Raw genomic sequence first — 21672 nt, forward strand, 5'->3', positions numbered from 1 at the left:
CTACGATACATATCCAGAAATTGAATATCAATAAATACCCATATCCTGATATTTTGTACTATGAGTCTAACTGCATAAATTAATTTTGTAAGATGCTCTTGTTGTTTGCAACTTCTAAGTGCAGCAAGTTCATCATTATGCACACCTGGACTTTTATCCCCATAAATCGAGTTTTACGTTTTGTTTCAAGAGGAATTTGGAAGCGTGCAACAATTGACCAATTGACCAAATAGAAGCTGAGAAGTCTAGTATCGAGAAAGATGTTGTAAATCCAAACTTTCTGCATAAATTTGAAGTAGATACTCCTATTATGATCAATGCTAGTAAGTGTTTTAAAAGGTGCTCTAAGTTCTAACTATGTGTAAACATTCATCATTTTCATTATTCTTTAGAAAACAAGGATGGAAAAGACAATTGAATCAGTTCGAGAAAATTTCAATGCTGGCAGAACGGGAAGAGCAAACCCTTCCATGCTTGATCGGGTCGAGGTATGATGTCACACCCCAAATTTCCAGACAATATTAAAAACAATAATATTCAATCATCTGGAAACCCGGGGTGAAACAAAACCCAATACCCTATTATCAAACACGATATAAAAAAAACTAAAATCAAAAGAAAACTAAAAGAAACAACTCTTCATCACATTATTAAACTACAAAGAAACTAACCAACTCTATTACATCTGTCTCAAAACAAAACCGTACACTTCAGAAAAACTTAAACCAGAAGACTCCAAGAGCAACTCCAAATCACGTGTCCTCATCCACTGCACTCCACCATCTATGTTTCCAAAAACACACTCACGTTGCAAAACAAAGCAAACATGGGTTAGCAAATTGAATTTGCTGGTATGAGTAAGACTAAATATAAAATAGCAATATGTTCATATCTTTTGAATAAATAAATATACTATTCAATCATTTCAACTTGGAAGACAAGTTAGTTCCGTATTCTTAAAACGGTATGCAGTTTCTTCTCAAGTAAAATTTCAACCCCCAATATACATTTCCAAGAAATCTCTGACAATAGTATTCATCATGCTCACTTTCCAAAATAACTCACAATATAATTTTCACTTACATTTAACTTATTACATACACATATGATAACTTATTTAAATATGAGTTTGATACACTTTACCTTTAAGCCAGCACGTCGTCTTAGGGTAGGACAACGTCTCTGCATAAAAGTCAATAAGTCCTATCCTCTTACAAAACAAAGTTAGATTCCCAAACGTAATCATTTATAGTATACATTTATTTCATTCTCACTGTAACCATCATGGGTATATATAATCTGGCATAATATATCGCCAATATTAACTAACATTCATATCACACCACCATATCAATCATATCACGCTAACCATATTCACATTCCTTCGTAAGAAATTATATGCATCATATCATAATATATCACCAATCATATCCAACAACTCGCTCATACTTAAAGCCAATATTTTTCTTAAAAACCACTCGTCTACTGATGAGAACGAGAAACGATATCACAACTAGGGAGTACATTCATCCCTCGTGAGTATTAACTCACACAAACCACGTATACATTTCTCATAAGAAATCATGTACATCATAATACATAAATATTCATATGCAATAACTCAGTCACACGTAAAATTAATATTTTACTTTAATATCACTCGTCTACTTATGAGAACGAGGAAAAATCACAACCAGGGAGTACATTCATCCCTCGTGAGTATTAACTCACACAAACCACATAAACATTCTCATAAGAAATCATATAAATCATATGCAATAACTCCATCACACGTAAAATCAATATTTTACTTTACTTATTAATTATCTCGTTGACTCATTTAATAAAAGACACGGCCCAACCTTTAGTTCCTACTCCACGATTTGCACTACACACATTTGCCAAATCACACATATCCGTGTGCCTCACTCACACTGAGTACCACTACAAGACATATGTCCCAAGTGGGATATCGCCTCTAGAAAACATACTTTCATCTTGTAAACTCGTAACTTGTGAGTCACAGCCATCTCTGGGCTTTCCATACACATAATCACAAAATCTCTTTTGGGCATAACAAAATATCAGGTCATTCATGGCACATTCAATGAATACCTTAGGTCATTCCCGCCACATTCAAGAAATACCCATCATAATACTAACAGGTCATTCATGACACATTCAATGAATACCTTGGGTCATTCCCGCCACATTCAAGGAATACCCATCATAATACTAACAGGTCATTCATGGCACATTCAATGAATACCTTAGGTCATTCCTGCCACATTCAAGGAATACAGACCTACATTCTCGTACAATCAAGGAATACAGCCCACCCGCAAGACGAATGCCTTAGTTCTTCTCTAAGGCGGCTTTTCACATGACATCATTAGTCATAAACATTTCTTTTCATCACAGAGGCGTGGAGAGATCTAAAGATGTGGGCGACACATTAAATTTTCACCAGACATTTTTATACCGGATTTTAACACTCAAAAGTTATCATTTATTATAATATTTTTATTATATTATAAAATAAACATCGTCTCAAGCAATAGAATCATTAATAAAGATTCTAAACACAATAGCCAATCAACTCACCTCATTATCCATTATATAAATCATAAATATCAAAATGTTCAATCAGGAATAACGCATTAGTTAAATGTCTCGTGAATACATTTTAAACTACTACAATCACGTACACAATTAAGTACTAACATTATACACATATAGTTAATTATCACAATAACTAATAACTAATATATAATATATAATATAGTGTAGTGGCTGCACTTTTGCTCAAAGCTGTCTACATATCCAAATCTTTTAAGATTGGAATCAAGCCTTCGTAGTTCTTATCAGCCATATAGTCAAAATCAAAGTCCATCAATGCCAATATATATAATTGCATAAAACCACGTCAAATCTTTATTAGATAATTACAAACATGTTTATACAAGTTTCAACAACATCCTATTATTGGATTTGTCCACAAAGTTCAATATGTCAAAAGTCTGAAAAGTCAATGGTCAACAGTCAAAGTCGACTGTCAACTTATCATTTTCATGGTCAATAGACTCATGGTCAGTCATGGTTCATAGTTAAGGTCATGGCAACATTATTGAATTGTATTTCTTATATTCTTTCCACGTAAAGAGAAGTATCTTGTTCGTATTTCATTATTCACTCGTTATTCATTTTTATGATGTCTAAGTGTTATAACGTCGTATATCATAAAAGACTGAAATATCACATAGTAGTTAATACATGTACACACTAGGGGTGGGCAATGGGCCGGGTCGGGCTAGCCCGGCCCTAAACATTTAAAGCCCTTCAGATATTAGGGTTTAGGCCCCTACTAAAAGTCGACATATAGTAATGGGTCAGCCGGTCACAAGTCTAAATCTCAAGCCGACCACGACCCTAGCCCTCTTTAAGGGCTTTAGGGTCGGGCTTTAGGGCGGCCTATATATTTTCTTTTTTACTACATCAGTTTTAAAACTCATTTATATTACAAAATGTACAATAATCTACAAACTCAAAGTCCAACCAATCTAGTAATAATCAGATAAGTCCAAAATTTAAAATGCACATCCACAATCTAATGAACTCAAGTACATCGAGAGTTCGAATTTGTTCTTCCTTGTACTCAAACCTCACTAAAATTACATTTAACATTGAAATACATAGACAAATAATTATATTATCATTTTAAAGGAAGAAGTAATAGATATAAAGAAGAAACATAATAGTTTTGGTTAAGGGTCATGGAAGTTGTTAAACTATTTGTAATATCATAAATTATTTCTATAATAGATTCAAACAAATATAATATTACCTTTCTTCTAATTTAAAAGTGATTCAAGCTTTGTATATGGAAATGAAAATATTGGCTTTTGAACAAGTGATGGAGAAAGGTTTGAGATTATAAATGTCATTTTTCTGACAAAGGGTGTTTTTGGTTTCTATGTTACAAATGTCCGCTCAGTATTTTTGCTTTAATGGTGTGGAAGGAAACCTTTAGTTTTAGACTTGGCTTGGATGTGAATAAAAATATAATTTATAAGAAATAAGTGAGAAAAGAAATTGAGAATAATAAGTTATGGACTTTGACTTGATGATCAAAGGAATAAAGTCTTTTTTTTTATTAGGCTAGTGCTCATTGTTCTTCATGGTCGCTAAGTTGACAAGTTTTTGTTATATAAAACAAGTTATTGGAAGTACCCTTGGGTGTAAGTGATAAATTACAAAGGACAATGTTATTTTAATTGAAAATATTTAACAAAAGAGTTGGACAATTATGGTATGTGTATTTATAGTGAAAGTATGAAACAGGGGCGGTTAGGGCTTGGTTAGGTCGGGCCTATGTTTTAGAATCTTAGCCCTAGCCCATACCTCTAGAAAGATTAGGGCCGGGCCTACCCTAAACTCTGTGAGGGCTTTAGTTGTGAGGGGCTTTATAGGGGCTTTAGGTCGAGGTCGGTCGGTAGGGTTAGGTCGTTAGGGCCAAATTCCCACCCCTAGTACACACATATATATAGAAATGTCTTAGCCTAAATCCAAACATGCTAATAGCCCTAGACCTATCCTAATAGACCAAATCATCATCCGAGTTAAAAGTCAACTCTAGTCAACTAGTCAAAGTCAACTCTGGTCAAGGGTCAAGCCCAATACTCAACAGTCAAAGGGTTATTTCCCAAAATCAGTTAATCCAAAACTCATCCCATAACCCATTAACTAAACAGTGAACTTATAAGTCCTAAACCAACTTGGCTAGCCTGACTCAGTTAAATAACTTAAGTCTTAACCCAGCCCATAAACACTTCAGCCTATTCTTTAGATTTGGGAAAAAATCTCTTTCTAGCCGGATTGATCATGTCATGTGCAAAGTCTATAAATGATGGTTCATTAATTATCCCAGTTTGCGGCAGAGACAAGGCATCAAGCGTATATGAAATGGAATACAGGTGGACCAAGCTACTTATGGATCGATAAATAGATTAAGCCCAAAAACAAATGAAAATAAACTGGCCCAAATCAACTAATGGGTTCGGCCCATACAAAACAAAAGAATAGATTCTTTTTGGCCCAAACAAAACAAGTCTAAAGCCCAAGCCCAACCGAAAAGAAACTAAAATGGTGAGATGGGAGCACTGGATCAAAATCACAGTCATCCCCTCCACCACACCAGCTCGGTTTCCGGCCACCACTTCTCCCTTCCTCATCACATCGGTTTCATTCCTCATAAAAAACCAACAACCTTTAATTAACACACCACACCCTTTTATCAATTGTCGAGATCTCGACCGCCATTAACGTCTGTCAAAGCTTCACCCGCACCACTACCAACCTCCAACCACCACCAATCGGTTTCCACTTTTGATCTCCACCAAAAACCTAACCTTAATCAAACCTCAAACATCCTCACTCCTTACCAATTGGTCTCGACGCCATTACAACGTTTTTCAAAGCTTCGACAGCCCCCCAAACATTAACCAACATATCCCATTCAAACATCCACACAAATTAACCCGACAGACACCAACCACAGTTCAACCAGAACCCAATTCAACCACCAACAGACACCAACCACAGTTCAACCAGAACCCAATTCAACCACCAACAGTCCGATCCAAACAATAAATTTAACACACCCACACTCAAACAGAGAATCAACAATTCTAATGACATCCGTGTATCTTAACAGTATATACGAATAACTAAATGGTTAGGTTAATTAATTATATTCGAAATCTTTTATCACTAAAGTTTTGATTAGCGTTTCAAGAATATGCGGCATGGTTTGAAAATAAACATAACAAAACAGAATATAAAACTTGTATTCTCGACAAAAGTCTAGTATAGTGTAGTATAGGTTGTAAGCCACCGGAAAATCCAATAGTTCAGTAAATAGTAAAAATCTACTCACATGTGATACGCTCCTGTTGCCAGCAAATCCCCTCTCTTTTCTTGTTTGAGTAAAACTCTCTCTCTCCACTGTTTAAAACTCTCCCGTGTAAACTCCTGTGTAAACATTTTTTTTTCCAAAAACCCTTTAAAATAGGGAATAGGGTTTATCCTATTTAACTTATCTCTTTCAAATATTTATCTTTTTTATTTTTATCTATTATTATTTTTATTATTATTATTATTTAATTATATATATATTTAATTAAAAAGGAGAATAAAAATAGGGGTGTTATATATGATGTCCCTGAAGTTCTTGTTACTGCTTTGCATTGAAGAATTGTTGAAACTGAAAATTCTTTTACTAGGGATTTCATTGTTTTGTTTTATGCTGAAGGATCTTAGAAATTTAATTGGAACTACTTCCAGCTAAGTAGATTCAGGATTTTTTCATGGACCAATGAAATTCAATCCGATTTTGGTTAGAAGGATTTATCAGAGTTTATGGTTTTTGATCTCATTGGCGTCAGCCTGTTAGGCTTTATTTTAACTTTCAGCTAGGCTTTATTAGGTGTGTTATTCAACAATTAAGTAGGTTGAAATTGATAGTTTGTTGGTACGCGATTATTTTTATCCCTTACTGTTCTTATCCGGTTTTCATAGTTTTTTAGTCAATTATTAAATTCATTGAATTTTCTCGTATGTTCCACAAAATTTTAGGTTGAGTATTACGGAACACCAGTCAGCTTAAAGAGCATTGCACAGATCAGTTCTCCAGACGCAAGCTCTCTCCTCATTCAGCCATACGACAAATCTAGGTACAAACTTTGTGACACGGTTGAAATGCTAGGTACTTATGAGATGTGACTTTCTGTCTGTTCCCTTTACACCCAAGGTGAATATTGCATACAGAGATGTGGGTGACTGAAGACTGGGAATTTGATGTTTGAATTCATTTTACATAATTTGAATTGGGAGGGGCGGAAGTCACCTGTTTGAAGACACAATAACTCGGATGTCATTTTTCTGGTTTGTTAATCACATCTATTCTATCCAAAGGCATGATATGTTGAAATTCCTATCATATTTTATTCACAAAACTCCCTGTTAGGACCTTTTATTTTTGTGGTGCCAAGTCTACGGAGTGGGAATTGGGGAGACTGGAGACTCATTCAGGCATCTCGAGAATAATTTTGAATTTTATGATTAACACATTAAGCCTGGTAAGACATCTTTTTGTTTTGTATGTATTTTTTCCCTGACACATTTCACTTGTTTTCAGCTTAAAATCCATTGAGAAGGCCATAGTCAGTTCTGATCTTAGTTTAAATCCCAACAATGATGGAGAAGTTATCCCGTTATCTGGTCCCCAGTTGACATCAGATAGAAGGAAGGTGTGTAATATTATCAATCACATGCTTCAAGAATTCTCGATAAATTTTTAAGAATTTAGTAACAGGAAAATCTTAATTTTAAACCCATCTTTTGTGGTTCATTTGCCACATAGCTTGCAGTTGCTGTTTATTATATGCTACACGCGGTACACTGATTGATTATCTGAAGTGTACCCATATCCAGAATAAATCTCACCCCTATAATGACTGCAGTTTCTTTCGACCGTTCTTGTTTAGGGGTAAATATGAAGATATCAGTGTCCATGCAGAATTAATGCCAAGCATGGAAGATGCAGCGTGTTTTGTATCTTTATCTCTTATTAATTCCTTCTTTCATATTAGCCTTCTGAATATATTGTAATTATATGATTTGGCTATTAGAACTTTGTTCAACTGTGACAAGAAATGCACAATGAAAGAAATGGAAAAGATTTTACCTTTTGGTTTATTTTCCTTCCTCGACCACTCAAATGCCCTTTATTTATGCCTCTTTGAATGGAAAAATCATCTCTGATCTGGTACTTTCATCTTCATGTGTTTCATTCCTATGTTATATTGGTTAAATAGTACTGCCGTAATTTATTGATACACTATTTCTAATGATACTTTTGGATAATCATATGAGAGAGATTTTATGCGTCATAAACAAATGTGATGAATAGATTTTCCTTACGAACACATATTTATTGATTAATACTCGTGAAAGCCATCATGCATTTCTAATCCCTTGTTCTTCTATATAGATATAGGAGTTGTCAAAGGTCGTGGCTAAACAGGCTGAAGAAGGAAAGGTATGTATGGTTCTTGGCGATTTTCAGTAATCAACTTTACAATGTAATCTGCATCACCCATGAGTCTTGGGTGTATTCTGACCCAAATAAATAAGCCTTGGGTCTGGTGAGTGTTTCGGCTTTGAATTGCATTTGCCCAGGATGAGCATGGTAGATTATTATATATTTAAATCTTGTTTTACCAGATTTTTAATTTATTTTTTAAAAAAAGGGAAAGAAAGAAGGAGTAATACATGCTTCAAGGTGGCAGCCCATGAAAGAGCTATTATAGTTCCTACCGTTGTTACAGTCTGACCAACATTTAATTTAATAAGGTTGACAGTGGTGCTCAACCTTTTTTTTGGCTCAACGTAGGAATTCTGTTGCTTGGTCCCAACCACATAGGTATTCTGCTGCTTAGTCCCAGCCGGCTATGTGCTTGGGAATCTGGTATGGAGAATCAGGCCATAGCTGCTGCTTGGGTATGAAATCTTTGCCAAAATTCTCAAAGTTTGGGCCACAGCAAGTGGCTATTTGGTAGTTCCCATTCCCAAAGTGTTAACTTTGTTAGGTAGAGTCCTTTTATAATAAAGTGAGGAATATATATTATAAGGTTCTATATTTTTCCATATATGTGCCATATGATACACTCCGCTGGTAGCTTGAAGGGAATGGTTCTTTCTGAGAAGTCGTCGTATCTTTGCAACTGTATTTCGACACATATCTAATCTATGCAGGTTGCAATAAGGAATATCAGAAGAGATGCCATAAAATCCTACGAGAAACTCGAGAAGGTTTGCATTTCTAATACTACTTGAAAGTATAGAAAGTCACTTTCATTCTATATTATTTTGAGATCGTATTGATGATTAAATGACTTCTACTCTAATAAAATTATCCACCAGGAGAAAAAACTATCTGAAGACATTGTTAAAGACTTGTCAGGTGACTTGCAGGTATGCTTGCAACTTTTGACTCTATTATTGTTCAAAACTTTTTGTCGTAGGTTTGGTGACACGCCATCTCTCTCCATCTGTCTCAGCTTTAACTTGCCAATAAGTTTGATTGTGTTCCTCTTTGCTGCAATTGCCTCCTGTTTCGACCCCCACCTACGTGGCAAACGTCCATTGGTAGGAGTCTCCACTTTATTCGTTTAATCGACAATGCTAAAGCCCAATTCGCAATATCATAGATCAATGTACAGGCCCATTAACTCATGTGGCCACTAATGTACGTTGATTTATGTCCAGATTCATTTCTTATCAAAAGAGATAATTATCAGTTGAGATTTATATTCTATCACAATTACTCAAGCTACAAGATTACTTGAGCTACAAGGACTCTCTACTCTACCTATATAAATACCAAACTATTTTTCATTCAGAACTACGTTCTTGAGACTTGATCCCATCGATAATTTGGGTACGTAGGCAACCGCAAGGTCTGATCTCATCATTCCCCGATCACCATCATTTTTCTAATTACTTTTCTACGTTCTTCGCCTTTTCATCAACACTTGGTGTTTTGATCATATTTGGTCGAAACATAATTGGCGCCGTCTGCGGTTCTTATACTACACCCTCGATCACGCTCAGCGAAAGTTATGACGATACCGAAGAGCTCAAGGTCCCGATGTGATTCGGCGATCATCACGAACATGATGGTCAAGGACAACTTGGCCGACAAAGATAATACCTTCAAATACCGTCGTTCCACCAATGCGCCAAATTATTGATTAATGAGGTTATTGCTTCGACGATTCTCCAAGATTATCGATCGCGGATAATGTAAGTCATATGTCTCGAGAAGCACTTCTTCAAAAGTTAAAGATCGTCCGCAAAACGGAATAATTACTACTACAGCGCCATCTTAAACGACGCTATCCACTTGTAGATGATGTTGTATCATTCACCACAACGTCACACACGCCAACGACATAATAGTGTGTGGGATCGTTTAAGTGGTGAGGATGAGATTCGCAATATTCGCAAATGACCATCAACAAGTTAAGAGTAATGGGCGAATTTAATTCCCGACCTCCACCGAAAATCTCCACCCACTTGGTCACGTTCTCGGGCAAGGTAAAGGCTTCATAATCGTCCGACCGCACCCCACGGTCCTACAAATTTTCGGCAAGTCCCGAGGAATTCAAATGGCGAAACGTAATAATGATCGCATTCATGATCGTAACCATCGGTATGGTGAAACACTTCAAAGAACGCTGTTCTTATCATTCAACATTATCGTCATCGAAAAGCCCAACGCCATCCACAATCATCTCGACATGGAAACGATGAATCTTCGCCGTTTTCTTCTCGTTCGTTTCGCTCCCATAGCGCCATCGTGACTATGATCACGATCAAACGATAATGGATCGATGACTCCTCAACGTGTCGAGAAATGATTAAAAAGCTCTTACGGGCCAAATGATCCTTTTGAATCGACACTAGAAAATCCGGCGGTTGAAGATGGTATTTTAGACAAATTTTCTCTCGCCCAAAGGGCTACTCATAACAAAGACTTCAAACAACCGAGTTTGATCAATATGATGATGTCGAGGTTTGCCCTATGCTTCATGTGATTAATTTCACAAACAAACCGGTTTTATCGGAGGTGATGACGCTTTTAAAATGCAAACTTTTCCTTCTACATTAAAAGGGGAAGCGTTGGTATGGTTTAGCGAATTACCTCTCCGCTTCTATTCGTCGATTCAAGGACTTAACCGAAAAGTTTTCAAGACGTTTTCATCATAATCTCAAACGTCCAAATGGAGTCCGAAGTTCTTTTCAACATCAAGCAACAACGCGAGGAAAACTCCGTAGTTTTATCGCGTTTCCGCCAAGCCGCAAATGAGATTTACGAGCAATCCGATCTAATGGTGGTTTACGCTTTTAAAGAAGCTATCTTGTTTGATAAAGATGGGTTATACAACTCTCTTGTTCGATATTCCATCTTCCCCGACGCGTCGTTATACCAAATGAAGTTCAACAATTTATCAATGTTGAAGACGACACGGTACCGCTCGAACTTCTCGTGACAAAGATAATAAAGGAAAAGATTTCAATGATCAAATAAATAAAACGAAGAATCCGACTTTTGATCAACAAAGAACCCGGTCGGAAGCCTTCGTATAAAAAAAAGACTCCACGGCGGGATCGAAAGCCTTTTACCGATTTTGAATTAACTCCGCTTTAATACCAAATATCGCGGTAGTTTACGACAAAATCAAGGATAAGAGTCCGCTTCACTCCGCCGTTTCCCTTAGCGGCGACACTAAATCAACTCTCGTGATAAATCATTATGGTGCAAATTTCATAATGATTATGGTCATGAGACGGAGAATTGTCGGTCTTTATGGGAAGAATTGAAAAGCTTGTGCGTAGAATGGAAAGCTTGATCAATATGTCGTAAGAAAGTAACAACTCAAGCTTTAACTATCACCGATCACAATGTCATTAAGGTTGGACATGCCATCATTGATTCATTGTCCAATACTCGAAAAACCGCCGTCGTTCTAAAGTTAAATATCCGGTCTAATTGGTACGGTTAACGGGATCAATTTCGTGGAAGGTTTTCGACGGAGACTATTGAAGATGAACCATTATGTTTCAGCGACCAAGATCTAATGGGCGTGCATGTTCCTCATTATGATGTTTGTCGTGATAATCTGCATTATATCGGTTGTATCGTGTACAACGATATAATGATCGACAATCGGTAGTTCAGCTAAGCGTCATGTTTTCCGGTGTTATCGCAAAGTATTCCTTTTATTGATAACTTGGTCACCCTGAAAATCGCCTATCGTTGGTTTTGATGGTACCGCTACTCATTCGTTGGAAAGGTGTCTCTCCGGTCACTCTTATGCGATGGAAGTCAATATTGATTTCTTATTGATGGATTGTAAATCCCCTTTACAATGTCATCCTTGGTAGAGATTGATTCATTATATGGAAGCCGTCGTCTCAACATATCATCAAGCCATCAAGTTCCCATTCAATAAAAAGTATGTAAGGTCTTGCGAATGATCAACCGGCATCTCTAATTTGCCACGACAATGTTCTCGATGATTATAAGAAGTCCGGGTTGTTGGATCGAACTATTCGAGTTCCAACGCCGTCAAATAGCAATTACAGCATCCGGGACCTTCAGTTTACTCTGCCAATAGAAATGTTGAAGGACCCCCGACAATCGATCCACTTTTAGAAGTTCAAATTGGCCAACTCCCTGAAGAGACTACTTTTATTTCAGTAGAACTTCCGTAAGAGGGAGAGACAAGAGCTTATTTTGTTATCATGGAAGAATAATCATGTGTTTGCTTGGCGAATAGAGCAAATGCCTGGTATAGATCCTTCGGTGGCTTGTCATAAACTCGACATTGATCCTAATGCAAAACCAGTTCGACAAAAGCCCCGAAGGATGGCCCCCGATAGAAAGATGAAAGTGAAAGACGAAATCGACCGTCTCTTGTCTGTTAACTTTATAAGGCCTGTGACTTATCCAACATGGATGTCAAATGTTGTCGCAGTGCCTAAAAAGAACGGCAAATTACGTGTTTGTATCGATTTCACAAATCTCAATAAGGCTTGTCCGGTTCATCCATATCCATTGCCTCGTATATCTGAAATGGTCGATGCAACATCTGGTTTTCAGCGTTTGTCTTTTTTGGATGCTTATTCTGGTTATCATCGGATTCCGTTATTCATTGAGAACCAAGAGTTCATCATTCATTACTGAGCACCAAGGCATTTACTGTTACCAGGTAATGCCTTTCGGTCTGAAAAATGCTGGAGCCACATATCAAAAGCTAGTCAACACTATTTTTTCTGACCTACTTGGAAAGACAGTCGAAGCATACATCGATGACATGGTTGTCAAATCTACAAAAGCACCTGATCATCTTACTGATTTGCAAGCTGTTTTCGACAGACTCTCCAATGTCAACATGCGTTTGAATCCGGCTAAGTGTTCTTTCGGTTTATCATCTGGTAAATTCTTAGGATACATGATGACTAGACGCGGAATTGAAGCAAATCCGGATCAGATTCGAGCTGTCCTTGAAATGCCTTCTCCGACGTCAAAGAAAGAAATTCAACGACTTACAGGACGCTTGGCTGCCCTAAATCGCTTTATCTCTCGGTATTCTGATCGATGCCGTCCTTTTTTCCAAACATTGAAAGACGCAGCAATTTGACGCGGAGGACTGTGAAGTTGCATTTCGTCATTTGAAAGCATACTTAGTCCAACCTCCGGTTCTTGCCATCCAAAGAACGGGGAAGCCTATAGGTTCAGTATTTAGCCGCCAATCGATCATGCCGTAAGTGCCGCCTTATTTGTCAACGGTGGCGATGGGCGTCATATATTCTTTGTTAGCAAGACTCTTTACAATCTGCTTTGAAACAAGATTTTCTCGAGTGGAGAAAAATTGCATTGGCTTTGGTTCATCTTTGCCCGACGCCTTTAAACCTTATTTCCGTGGGCGAAGTCGTCAAAGTTTATCTGGAATATCCATCGCGAAAAGCTTTTTCGTAATGCTTTCGGGAATCAAGTCGTCTTGCGTAATGGGAAAGTTACCTTAAGCGCTTATAGCATTGTGTTTGAAACTTCGCCAACCGAGAAAAAGGACAAGCTTTGGCTTCGCTAATGGCTGATTTTCCAATTGAGGATATTCTTATGTCCGACGATTACTAGGCGAAGAGAATGTCGCCGACAACACGCCATTACCTCGGGGGACGATGATTTGCCAAACTTATCGATGTATCTGGCGATTGTTGGATTATTTACACCGATGGTTCGCATAATAAGTATGGCTCGGTATCGGTGTGTAATCTTGCAACCGAATGGAGAAAAAATTGAGAAGTCGGTCGTTTGGGTTTTGACGCTTCAAATAATGAGGCCGAAAATTTTCATCATTTGCGGTTTGGCGTCTTCGCTCTTCACTTGGGGCGACTAAACTACAATTATTCACGATTCTAAGTTAGTCGCTAGCCAATTTGGTGGATCGTTATGCAGCTTCGTGGACGATAGAATGGCCGCTTATGTGGACTTAATTCATCGGATTGCTTTCGAAATTTTGATTCTATCAAGATTGCGGCGTCCAGCGTCATGGCGTCGACGACATCGCGGATTCTCTCGCTTATTTATCCGCGGCAGTTAAGTCAGATAAGCCTCGGCAGATTACCATTGAATTTCAAAAGGAACCGAGTATCGATCTGTCCATCGAGGATGTGCGCGATATGTACATCACTCAGAGTTGTTTTTTCATCAAGACATTTTCTGAGGAATCACGTTATGCTAATTTGATATCTCCTGTGCTGACTCGGAAGCGCAAGCGTGATCTTGATAATCAAGCTATCATTGCAGAGAAAACGCTTGATCCACAACTTATGCTATCAGATGACCATAATGATCCTATCAATGATATTGTCTCGGTCCATACCGACGACGATCATGAAGCTGACAATGCTCCAGAGGTTCCTGATATAGAGCTAAGTTTTCCACTTACACCTTGTGACGAAGATGATTGGCGTCTTCCTTATATCACATATTTACATGATCACATCTTGCCTCCCGGTCATAAAGTGGGTGATCGTGTCAAACGCGATGCTTGGAAATATTGTCTCATATCGACTTCAACGGTGCATTTGCAACTTTATCGCAAAGGCACAAGTCTTAACCCTATATGCCGTTGTCTCCAGAGTCGAAGGTTTGCTCGATCCGGCGGAAATTCATTCGAGGCTTATGTAGGAACCACTCCCGGGCGGAAGTCTCGCTCATAGAAGCAATGACACAAGGATACTTTGGTGGCCGTACATGCAAAAGGATGCTAAAGCGTTTGTCCGAGAAGTGTGTTCCTTGTCGAAATATGCTAACATGGGAAATCTTCCAAAGAACGGAACTTCATCCAATCTTGAGCCCTTGGCGTTTGCAAAGTGGGGTCTTGACATCGCCGGTCCTCTTCCCGAAAGCTCCCGCGGTGTTAGTTTCTTACTGTCGCGAACCGATTATTTTACCAAATGGGTCAAGCTATGCCCTTAGCCCGGATCCATGCTTCGGATGTTAAAAATTCTTATGGCGAGACATTGTTTGTCGTTTCGGTATTCCAACATCATTGACTTCCGACAATGGCAAACAATTTGATGCTGAAGAAATTCGACAATTTTGTTCTGACTTGAAGATTAATCACAATTTCTCGGCACCATACCATCCTCAAGCTAATGGACAAGCTGAAGCTACTAACAAATCCATTCTTGCAATGCTCAAGCGACGACTTCAACAGGCCAAAGGAAATTGGGTTAAGGAACTTCCTCATGGTTATGTGGGCTTATCGAACCACACCCTAAGCATTCAACCGATTTTCTCCGTTTAATCTTGCTTTTACGATGCGAAGCGGTTTTGCCTACAGAGTTGATGACACCAACCACACGAACTTCTAACGTGGAATTGAGTCGAATGATCAAGCACTTGCTCAAGCCAAAGCCTTGATAGATGAGACAAGAGATGTTGGTCTTCAACAGCTTAATTAATCGTTATCAAAGGCGATATGAAACGAAAATATGATAAGAAAGTTCGACTTAAAGTATTTGAGAAAGATGACTGGGTACTCTGTCGAAAGACGAGGTTGATAGATTCCGGTAAATTTGGAGAAAATTGGACAGGTCCATACATCATAGATCGCCCTGCCACCAAAGGATCTTATTTTCTCCGAGATTTAGATGGGAATGTTCTCGAAAAGCCGTGGAATGCGTTTCATCTGCGCAAGTTCTATAAGTAGATTTTAGTTGTGTTTTTCCGTTATCCTGGAGAAATAAAATAATACAATATTTAGTTTGTTTCCAGTTCAGGCATGTATTTTCCGTTGTTATCTTTGCATTTTTTAAGACTCGGTAATCAATAAAGAAGCAGTTATTTCACTTCAGTTTCAATGGTATGATTTTGGTTTTAGCGAACCTTATAATCACTACAACATAATCTGGCGAAATTACCACGTTTAATTTCGTCAGTCTAAGTTGAACGCTTTTACGCTCGCTTAGTCGTTAATATCGCTTTCACAAAAAATGGCGAAATTACCACGTTTAATTTCGTCGATCTAAGTCGAACGCTTTTACGCCGCTTAGTCGTTACTATCGCTATAACAAAATCCGCTAAATTACAACGTTTAATTTCGTCAGTCTAAGTTGAACGCTTTTACGCCGCTTAGTCGTTACTATCGCTACAACAAAATCGGCGATATTACCACGTTTAATTTAAATTCGCCCCCTAAGTTGAACGCTTTTACGCCAAGCAGTCATTACTATCGCTATAACAAAATCCGGCGAAATTACCACGTTTAATTTAAATTCGATCTAAGTTGAACGCTTTTACGCCGCTTAGTCGTTACTATCGCTATAACAAAATCGGGCGAAATTACCACGTTTAATTTAAATCCGGTCCTAAAAGTCGAACGCTTTTACGCTCGCTTAGTCGTATTATCGCTACAACAAATTCTGGCGAAATTACCACGTTTAATTTCGTCAGTCTAAGTCGAACGCTTTTACGCTCGCTTGGTCGTTAATATCGCTCTGACAAAATATGGCGAAATTACCACGTTTAATTTCGTCAATCTAAATTGAACGATTTTACGCTCGCTTAGTCAGTTACTCACGTTATGTCATCATCTGATGACGTTACCCCGTTTCGTTTCGTCAGTTCTGCGTCGGAGCATTTTTAAGCTCCATCTAATTTTGCAAGCTTAAAGTTAGCATTGGGGGCGTTTCATTCTATTTCGTGTCATCTATATAATTCCACAACATTGTCAGTTTTCCACAGGTATGTTATCTGACAACACAATGATATTTAATAGCCAACACATACTTTGTTTTATTAAAAAAGAATTTTTAGCTCTATGGTATTACATTCACGTAATCACATAATCATTGGTTTGGGAAAATCTAATGGTTTCTTATCAGTTTTCACTTATACAACTCATACAATTTTCTTACGGTCGCTTGATTCAATCTTCGTTTTCTTCTTCGAAATCTTCATTCGCTTCGCTTAGCGCTTTCGGTTAAATTTTTTCCGACAGCTTCATTATTTTTTCTAAGACATTTAGCTGATCTTTCTCGACGAAACTTCTGTCAGCTTCTTTAATTCTTCAACGGCATTAACTGACACCTTTCTGCACGAAACTTTTCTACGTTGACTATTTGTAAATATATTTGACTTGTAAAACCACCGTTTTTACGTGTGGCGAAACTTCGCATTACGTCAAATGTCAAATTTTCTGAGCGAAAATTTTCTCCAGCTTCTTTCTTTTTTATAAGGCATTGAGATCTTTCCGCTCGAAATCTTTTCTTTGTCGACTTTTTCCTCGATATTTTTTGCCTGTAATGTCGTCGTTTCTACCTGCGACGACAAGAATAAACTTTTCGTAAGTTTTTTAGACTTAACCAAAATTTTACGATAACTGATAAAAAATACTAACATATCTGTTTCCCACACTGCTTTGTCATATTCTCCGCCCTTTTCTCCGTTTCTTCGTCTTCTTCGACAGGCCAAATTTAAGTTTTATCGAAACTCAATAATTTAAGTTTAATATCCTAGCCGATCCAATTTGAAGCTGCTCGAGCCTGAGCTAGATTATGCCGTGGCCTCGTGTATGTATTCGTTATATCTGTCACCTTCTTTCCACCTTATCAAATCTACGATCGTCAACGCATCTTCTTCTTCTCGATTATATTTCGCCCGTGTAATAGAGTCGTTTCTACCTGCGGAAAAACAACAAAAATCGGGTCAGAAAGCTCAAAAACCGGGTTCACTGGGCCATATCGGTGTCACACAGGTACGGTGCCCTTCTTTCGCTGGTGTTGCACCGTATTATATTTGTTATTTCAATTCCGGATGCACCAAACCAGTTTATATAACAGCGGTTACGATACCCCTCCTTTACGGGCAGTGCACGTTATCATGTTTTTGTTGAAACAAGTTTTTGAATAAGTGGCGCCATCAGTTTCGCCATATCAGCGTCTTCTACACCAGTTTTTGATAAAGTTCACTCCTTTTTTGTTTTGTCAACTCAAAGAGATGTGTCCCAGTTTTCATTAAGGAAGAGACTATGGTCACACCACCAATGCGTGAGGACGTTCAACCACAAATTCAAAATCCGGATTTCCATAACTCAAACATGCTACCACCAGTACAAAATTCGGATATCCATTATAGGGACGTGGTAAACTACCAACTCAGGAACTTGCAACTGAGATTAACGAAATTGTTGAGGAATCCCATCTTTTGAGTTCCGATAGGACTGCCACTACAACTCCTGTGAATAACTACCCCGAAATTCCAAAGGCACAACAACGGAAAAGACCGGAGTCTACAGGTTCTTCTGGCTGCCACACTCCAAAGGATAAGGCATACATGCGTGACTTGGATCTATCTGCTCAGAGTGCCTCTTTTTTAGAAACGGCAATGATTTCATGCCTGGAAGTCAAGAACGACTTTGCATGGTCATGCCAAGACCAAACTTCATAACTCTATGGCAAAGGCTTACACGGTGAAGGCGGATCATTGAAAGAGCCGGACACTACTCTATGACTATAGGGCCGGTATCGACCTTCTCGGATGAGGTCCTCTTCTTCTCTCATCGGTGTTTCTATCATGGCCTGTTGCTTTGTCGGCCCGATACCCTGCGCCTTCCCCCGAAACCGATACAACTTTATATATGAGAAGAGCTTGATGGTAAGGAAACGCGTACCTACTAGTCTAGCGATGACGGCACACAACGCTTACGAGCGGCGATGTCGCGGAAGAGGGCGAGTATTTTGTGACTTCAAACCTTTTTCTTAACCACGACTGTTTTGATAAGCATCAGCACTTATATAAGGTCGAGCTGTTTTTCAGTTCCGATATGATTCTTTACTAATCCAACTCCATCTCTAATCTCAATTCTTATCTCCTCCACATTCTTATCTCATCCGCACACTTTGAGTCCAATTAGTATTTAACTTCCTTTTATTACTATTATTACTAAACTGCCCCTCCATTTAATTTTTAACGATATAATCCGCGTATCGATATTCCGCTGGCACGCATCGTCGTATTCAAATTTCGTATTTTTACGTAATGCGTTCGGTACAGTTTTCGGCAATCAATTTCTTTTGAAATTATGTCTGTGCATATTTTATTTTTTATTTTTATTTTTTTCTATGCATTTTCGGCCATCTTTTATTTAATTACATTGCGTTTCGTATCCGTTAGTTTGACATTTTTTCGTTCCCGATAATTCACGATTTTTTTCGACAGTCAATTTTCCTATCATTTCCTTTTCGCCGCGACGCCGTTATAATTCCGTTCATTTTTTATCTTCTTTTGCCATATGAACTTTGTTCGCATGCCAAAGAGAGGCGTGTTCGACCCCACCTACGTGGCAAACGCCCATTGGTAGGAGTCTCCACTTTATTCGTTTAATCGACAAGGCTAAAGCCCGATTCGCAATATCATAGATCAATGTATGGGCCCATTAACTCATGTGGCTAAAGGTAAAATTTGCGCATGGCTTGCCACTAATGTCGTTGATTTATGTCCAGATTCATTTCTTATCAAAAGAGATAATTATCAGTTGAGATTTATATTCTATCACAATTACTCAAGCTTCTGACAAGATTACTTGAGCTACAAGGACTCTCTACTCTACCTATATAAATACCAAACTATTTTTCATTCAGAACTACGTTCTTGAGACTTGATCCCATCGATAATTTGGGTACGTAGGCAACCGCAAGGTACAGTCTCATCATTCCCCCGATCACCATCATTTTTCTAATTACTTTTCTACGTTCTTCGTCTTTTTCATCAACACTTGGTGTTTTGATCATATTTGGTCGAAACACCTCCCTCACATTTTATACTGGTTTTCTGTGCAGAAAATGACAGATGAATACATGAAAAAGATTGATTCAATCGTCAGACAGAAGAGAAGGTAAACCATACTTAATATCTAATTCTAAAACTGACTATTTAAGACTCACAACAAAGGGTACAAATCGGGTGTTACTGTATACTAATTTAAAAAATTAACTCTAACGATAACAACACTTCATAGCACAAAGAACGTTACAACTCAGTCGGTCATGTATGGCCTTCTAGACATTAGCTTGTTTTCAAGTCAATTGTCACTCGTATTGTTCTGATATGCTCCACATTTTCACATATTAGCGATCTCATTGGATTTTCTGTTGAAGGTCTTCTCAATTTTAATTTCTTTTTCTGACATGCTCTCATCTTGTGTCTGATGTTCAGGAGTTGCTGAAAGTCTAGAAGAGTACTCGGTCTAGAAACACTTTTGTAAACAGATATAGATAGGCAAATCCAACTTTTGACTGCAACGCTGAGTTACTATTCGCTTATTTTCCTTTCTTTCAAGCAATTAGTTGTGAAACATGCACTGCTTCAACAACACTTTATTTCTTGTTGTAAAAAATTGCACATACTGTAGTTACAATCAGAAAACGAGTGAAAGAAATATCAAGGTTTGAGGATGTACTAGCCACTAGGCCATGGCTTGCCACACTGCAAAACCAAAAATAGTATTAACCTAATAGTTTCTTCCAATTGATATATCATATATATAACAAACAAATAATAAATAAAAGGGGTTTTTTTTACTTAGCCCCCTACGGATGTACCCCTTTTTGAGATAACCCCCCATTTTGAGAATCATTACTAATTGCCTCCCATTTCAGAGTTAATTTTTCAAATTGACAATTTTGCCCTTATGTCAAATTTGTAAAAACCTTTCATTTTTAATATGTGTTTTTGAAAATTTTAAAAATTAAAAAAAAATAAATAAATAAAAATCTGAAAACTCAAAAAAATCAGGAAAATTGAAAAAAAAAATTGAAAAAAATAACAAAAACTCGAAAACAAATTAAAAAATATTCGATAAAAGGAAAATCTAAAAAAAAATCCGAAATTTTCCAAAAATTGAAAAAACAAATCAGAAAAAAAATTCGAATTTTTTTTGGCAAAATAAAATAACATAAAAAAAATGCGTAAAAATTTGAAAAAAATAATAAAACAACTCAAAATATAGGAAAACAAATGAATTTTATTATTTTTTCAAAAATTTTGAGTTGTTTTATTATTTTTTCAAATTTTTTTCCCGATTTGTTTTTTTTCAATTTTTGGAAAATTTCGGATTTTTTTTTTGAATTTTCCTTTTATTGAATATTTTTTAATTTGTTTTCGAGCTTTTGTTATTTTTGTCATTTTTTTTTTTTCCAATTTTCCTGATTTTTTGAGTTTTCATATTTTTATTTATTTTTGAATTTTTCAAAGAAATATGTTAAAAATGAGAGATTTTTACAAATTTGACATAAGAGTAAAATTGTCAATATGCAAAATTAACTCTGAAATAGGGGAATCAGTAATGATTTTTAAAATAGAAAGTTATCTCAAAAAAAGGTACATCCGTGGTGGGTCGGTGGGGGGTGGGGTGGCGGGGGGGGTTAAAAAAACCCGTAAATAAAAAGTAAGAAACGAAAAATTAGTCAACTCTACCACGATTTTTTCAAAGGAAAAACCTTTTCCAACTTTTCAAGTAACACGCTCCCGACATT

The 21672-nt window shown here is 37.4% G+C and overlaps 1 protein-coding gene across 8 annotated transcripts; it reads left to right on the forward strand.

Moving 5' to 3' along the window:
• Nucleotides 1–378: 378 nt before the first annotated feature.
• Nucleotides 379–20594, forward strand: LOC147518032 (ribosome-recycling factor, chloroplastic-like). Of its 8 annotated transcripts, none has more exons than XM_086590035.1 (9): nt 6164–6529; nt 6634–6731; nt 6826–6942; nt 7196–7307; nt 8057–8098; nt 8815–8871; nt 8983–9033; nt 19978–20033; nt 20354–20594. In XM_086590035.1, the coding sequence occupies exons 3-9, from the start codon at nt 6929–6931 to the stop codon at nt 20361–20363; spliced, it is 342 nt and encodes a 113-aa protein (XP_086446161.1). In that variant the 5' UTR covers nt 6164–6529; nt 6634–6731; nt 6826–6928; the 3' UTR covers nt 20364–20594. The 8 variants fall into 8 exon arrangements, 5 of the variants coding, with proteins under 5 accessions (XP_086446157.1, XP_086446158.1, XP_086446159.1 ...); XM_086590034.1 differs by having other exon boundaries at nt 6164–6484; XM_086590031.1 differs by lacking the exons at nt 6164–6529; nt 6826–6942 and adding an exon at nt 379–488.
• Nucleotides 20595–21672: the final 1078 nt, after the last annotated feature.

The sequence above is a fragment of the Coptis chinensis genome, chromosome 2, assembly GCF_015680905.1.
Source record: "Coptis chinensis isolate HL-2020 chromosome 2, ASM1568090v1, whole genome shotgun sequence".
Classification (NCBI taxonomy): Eukaryota; Viridiplantae; Streptophyta; class Magnoliopsida; order Ranunculales; family Ranunculaceae; genus Coptis; species Coptis chinensis.

Bases quoted from the DNA above. Each gene is read 5' to 3' on its own strand.
- LOC147518032 (XM_086590031.1), top strand. From the start codon at position 402: ATGGAAAAGACAATTGAATCAGTTCGAGAAAATTTCAATGCTGGCAGA. The intron at 6,732-7,195 runs GTACAAACTTTG...ACTTGTTTTCAG, and splicing joins CAGCCATACGACAAATCTAG to CTTAAAATCCATTGAGAAGG. The intron at 8,099-8,814 runs GTATGTATGGTT...TAATCTATGCAG, and splicing joins AACAGGCTGAAGAAGGAAAG to GTTGCAATAAGGAATATCAG.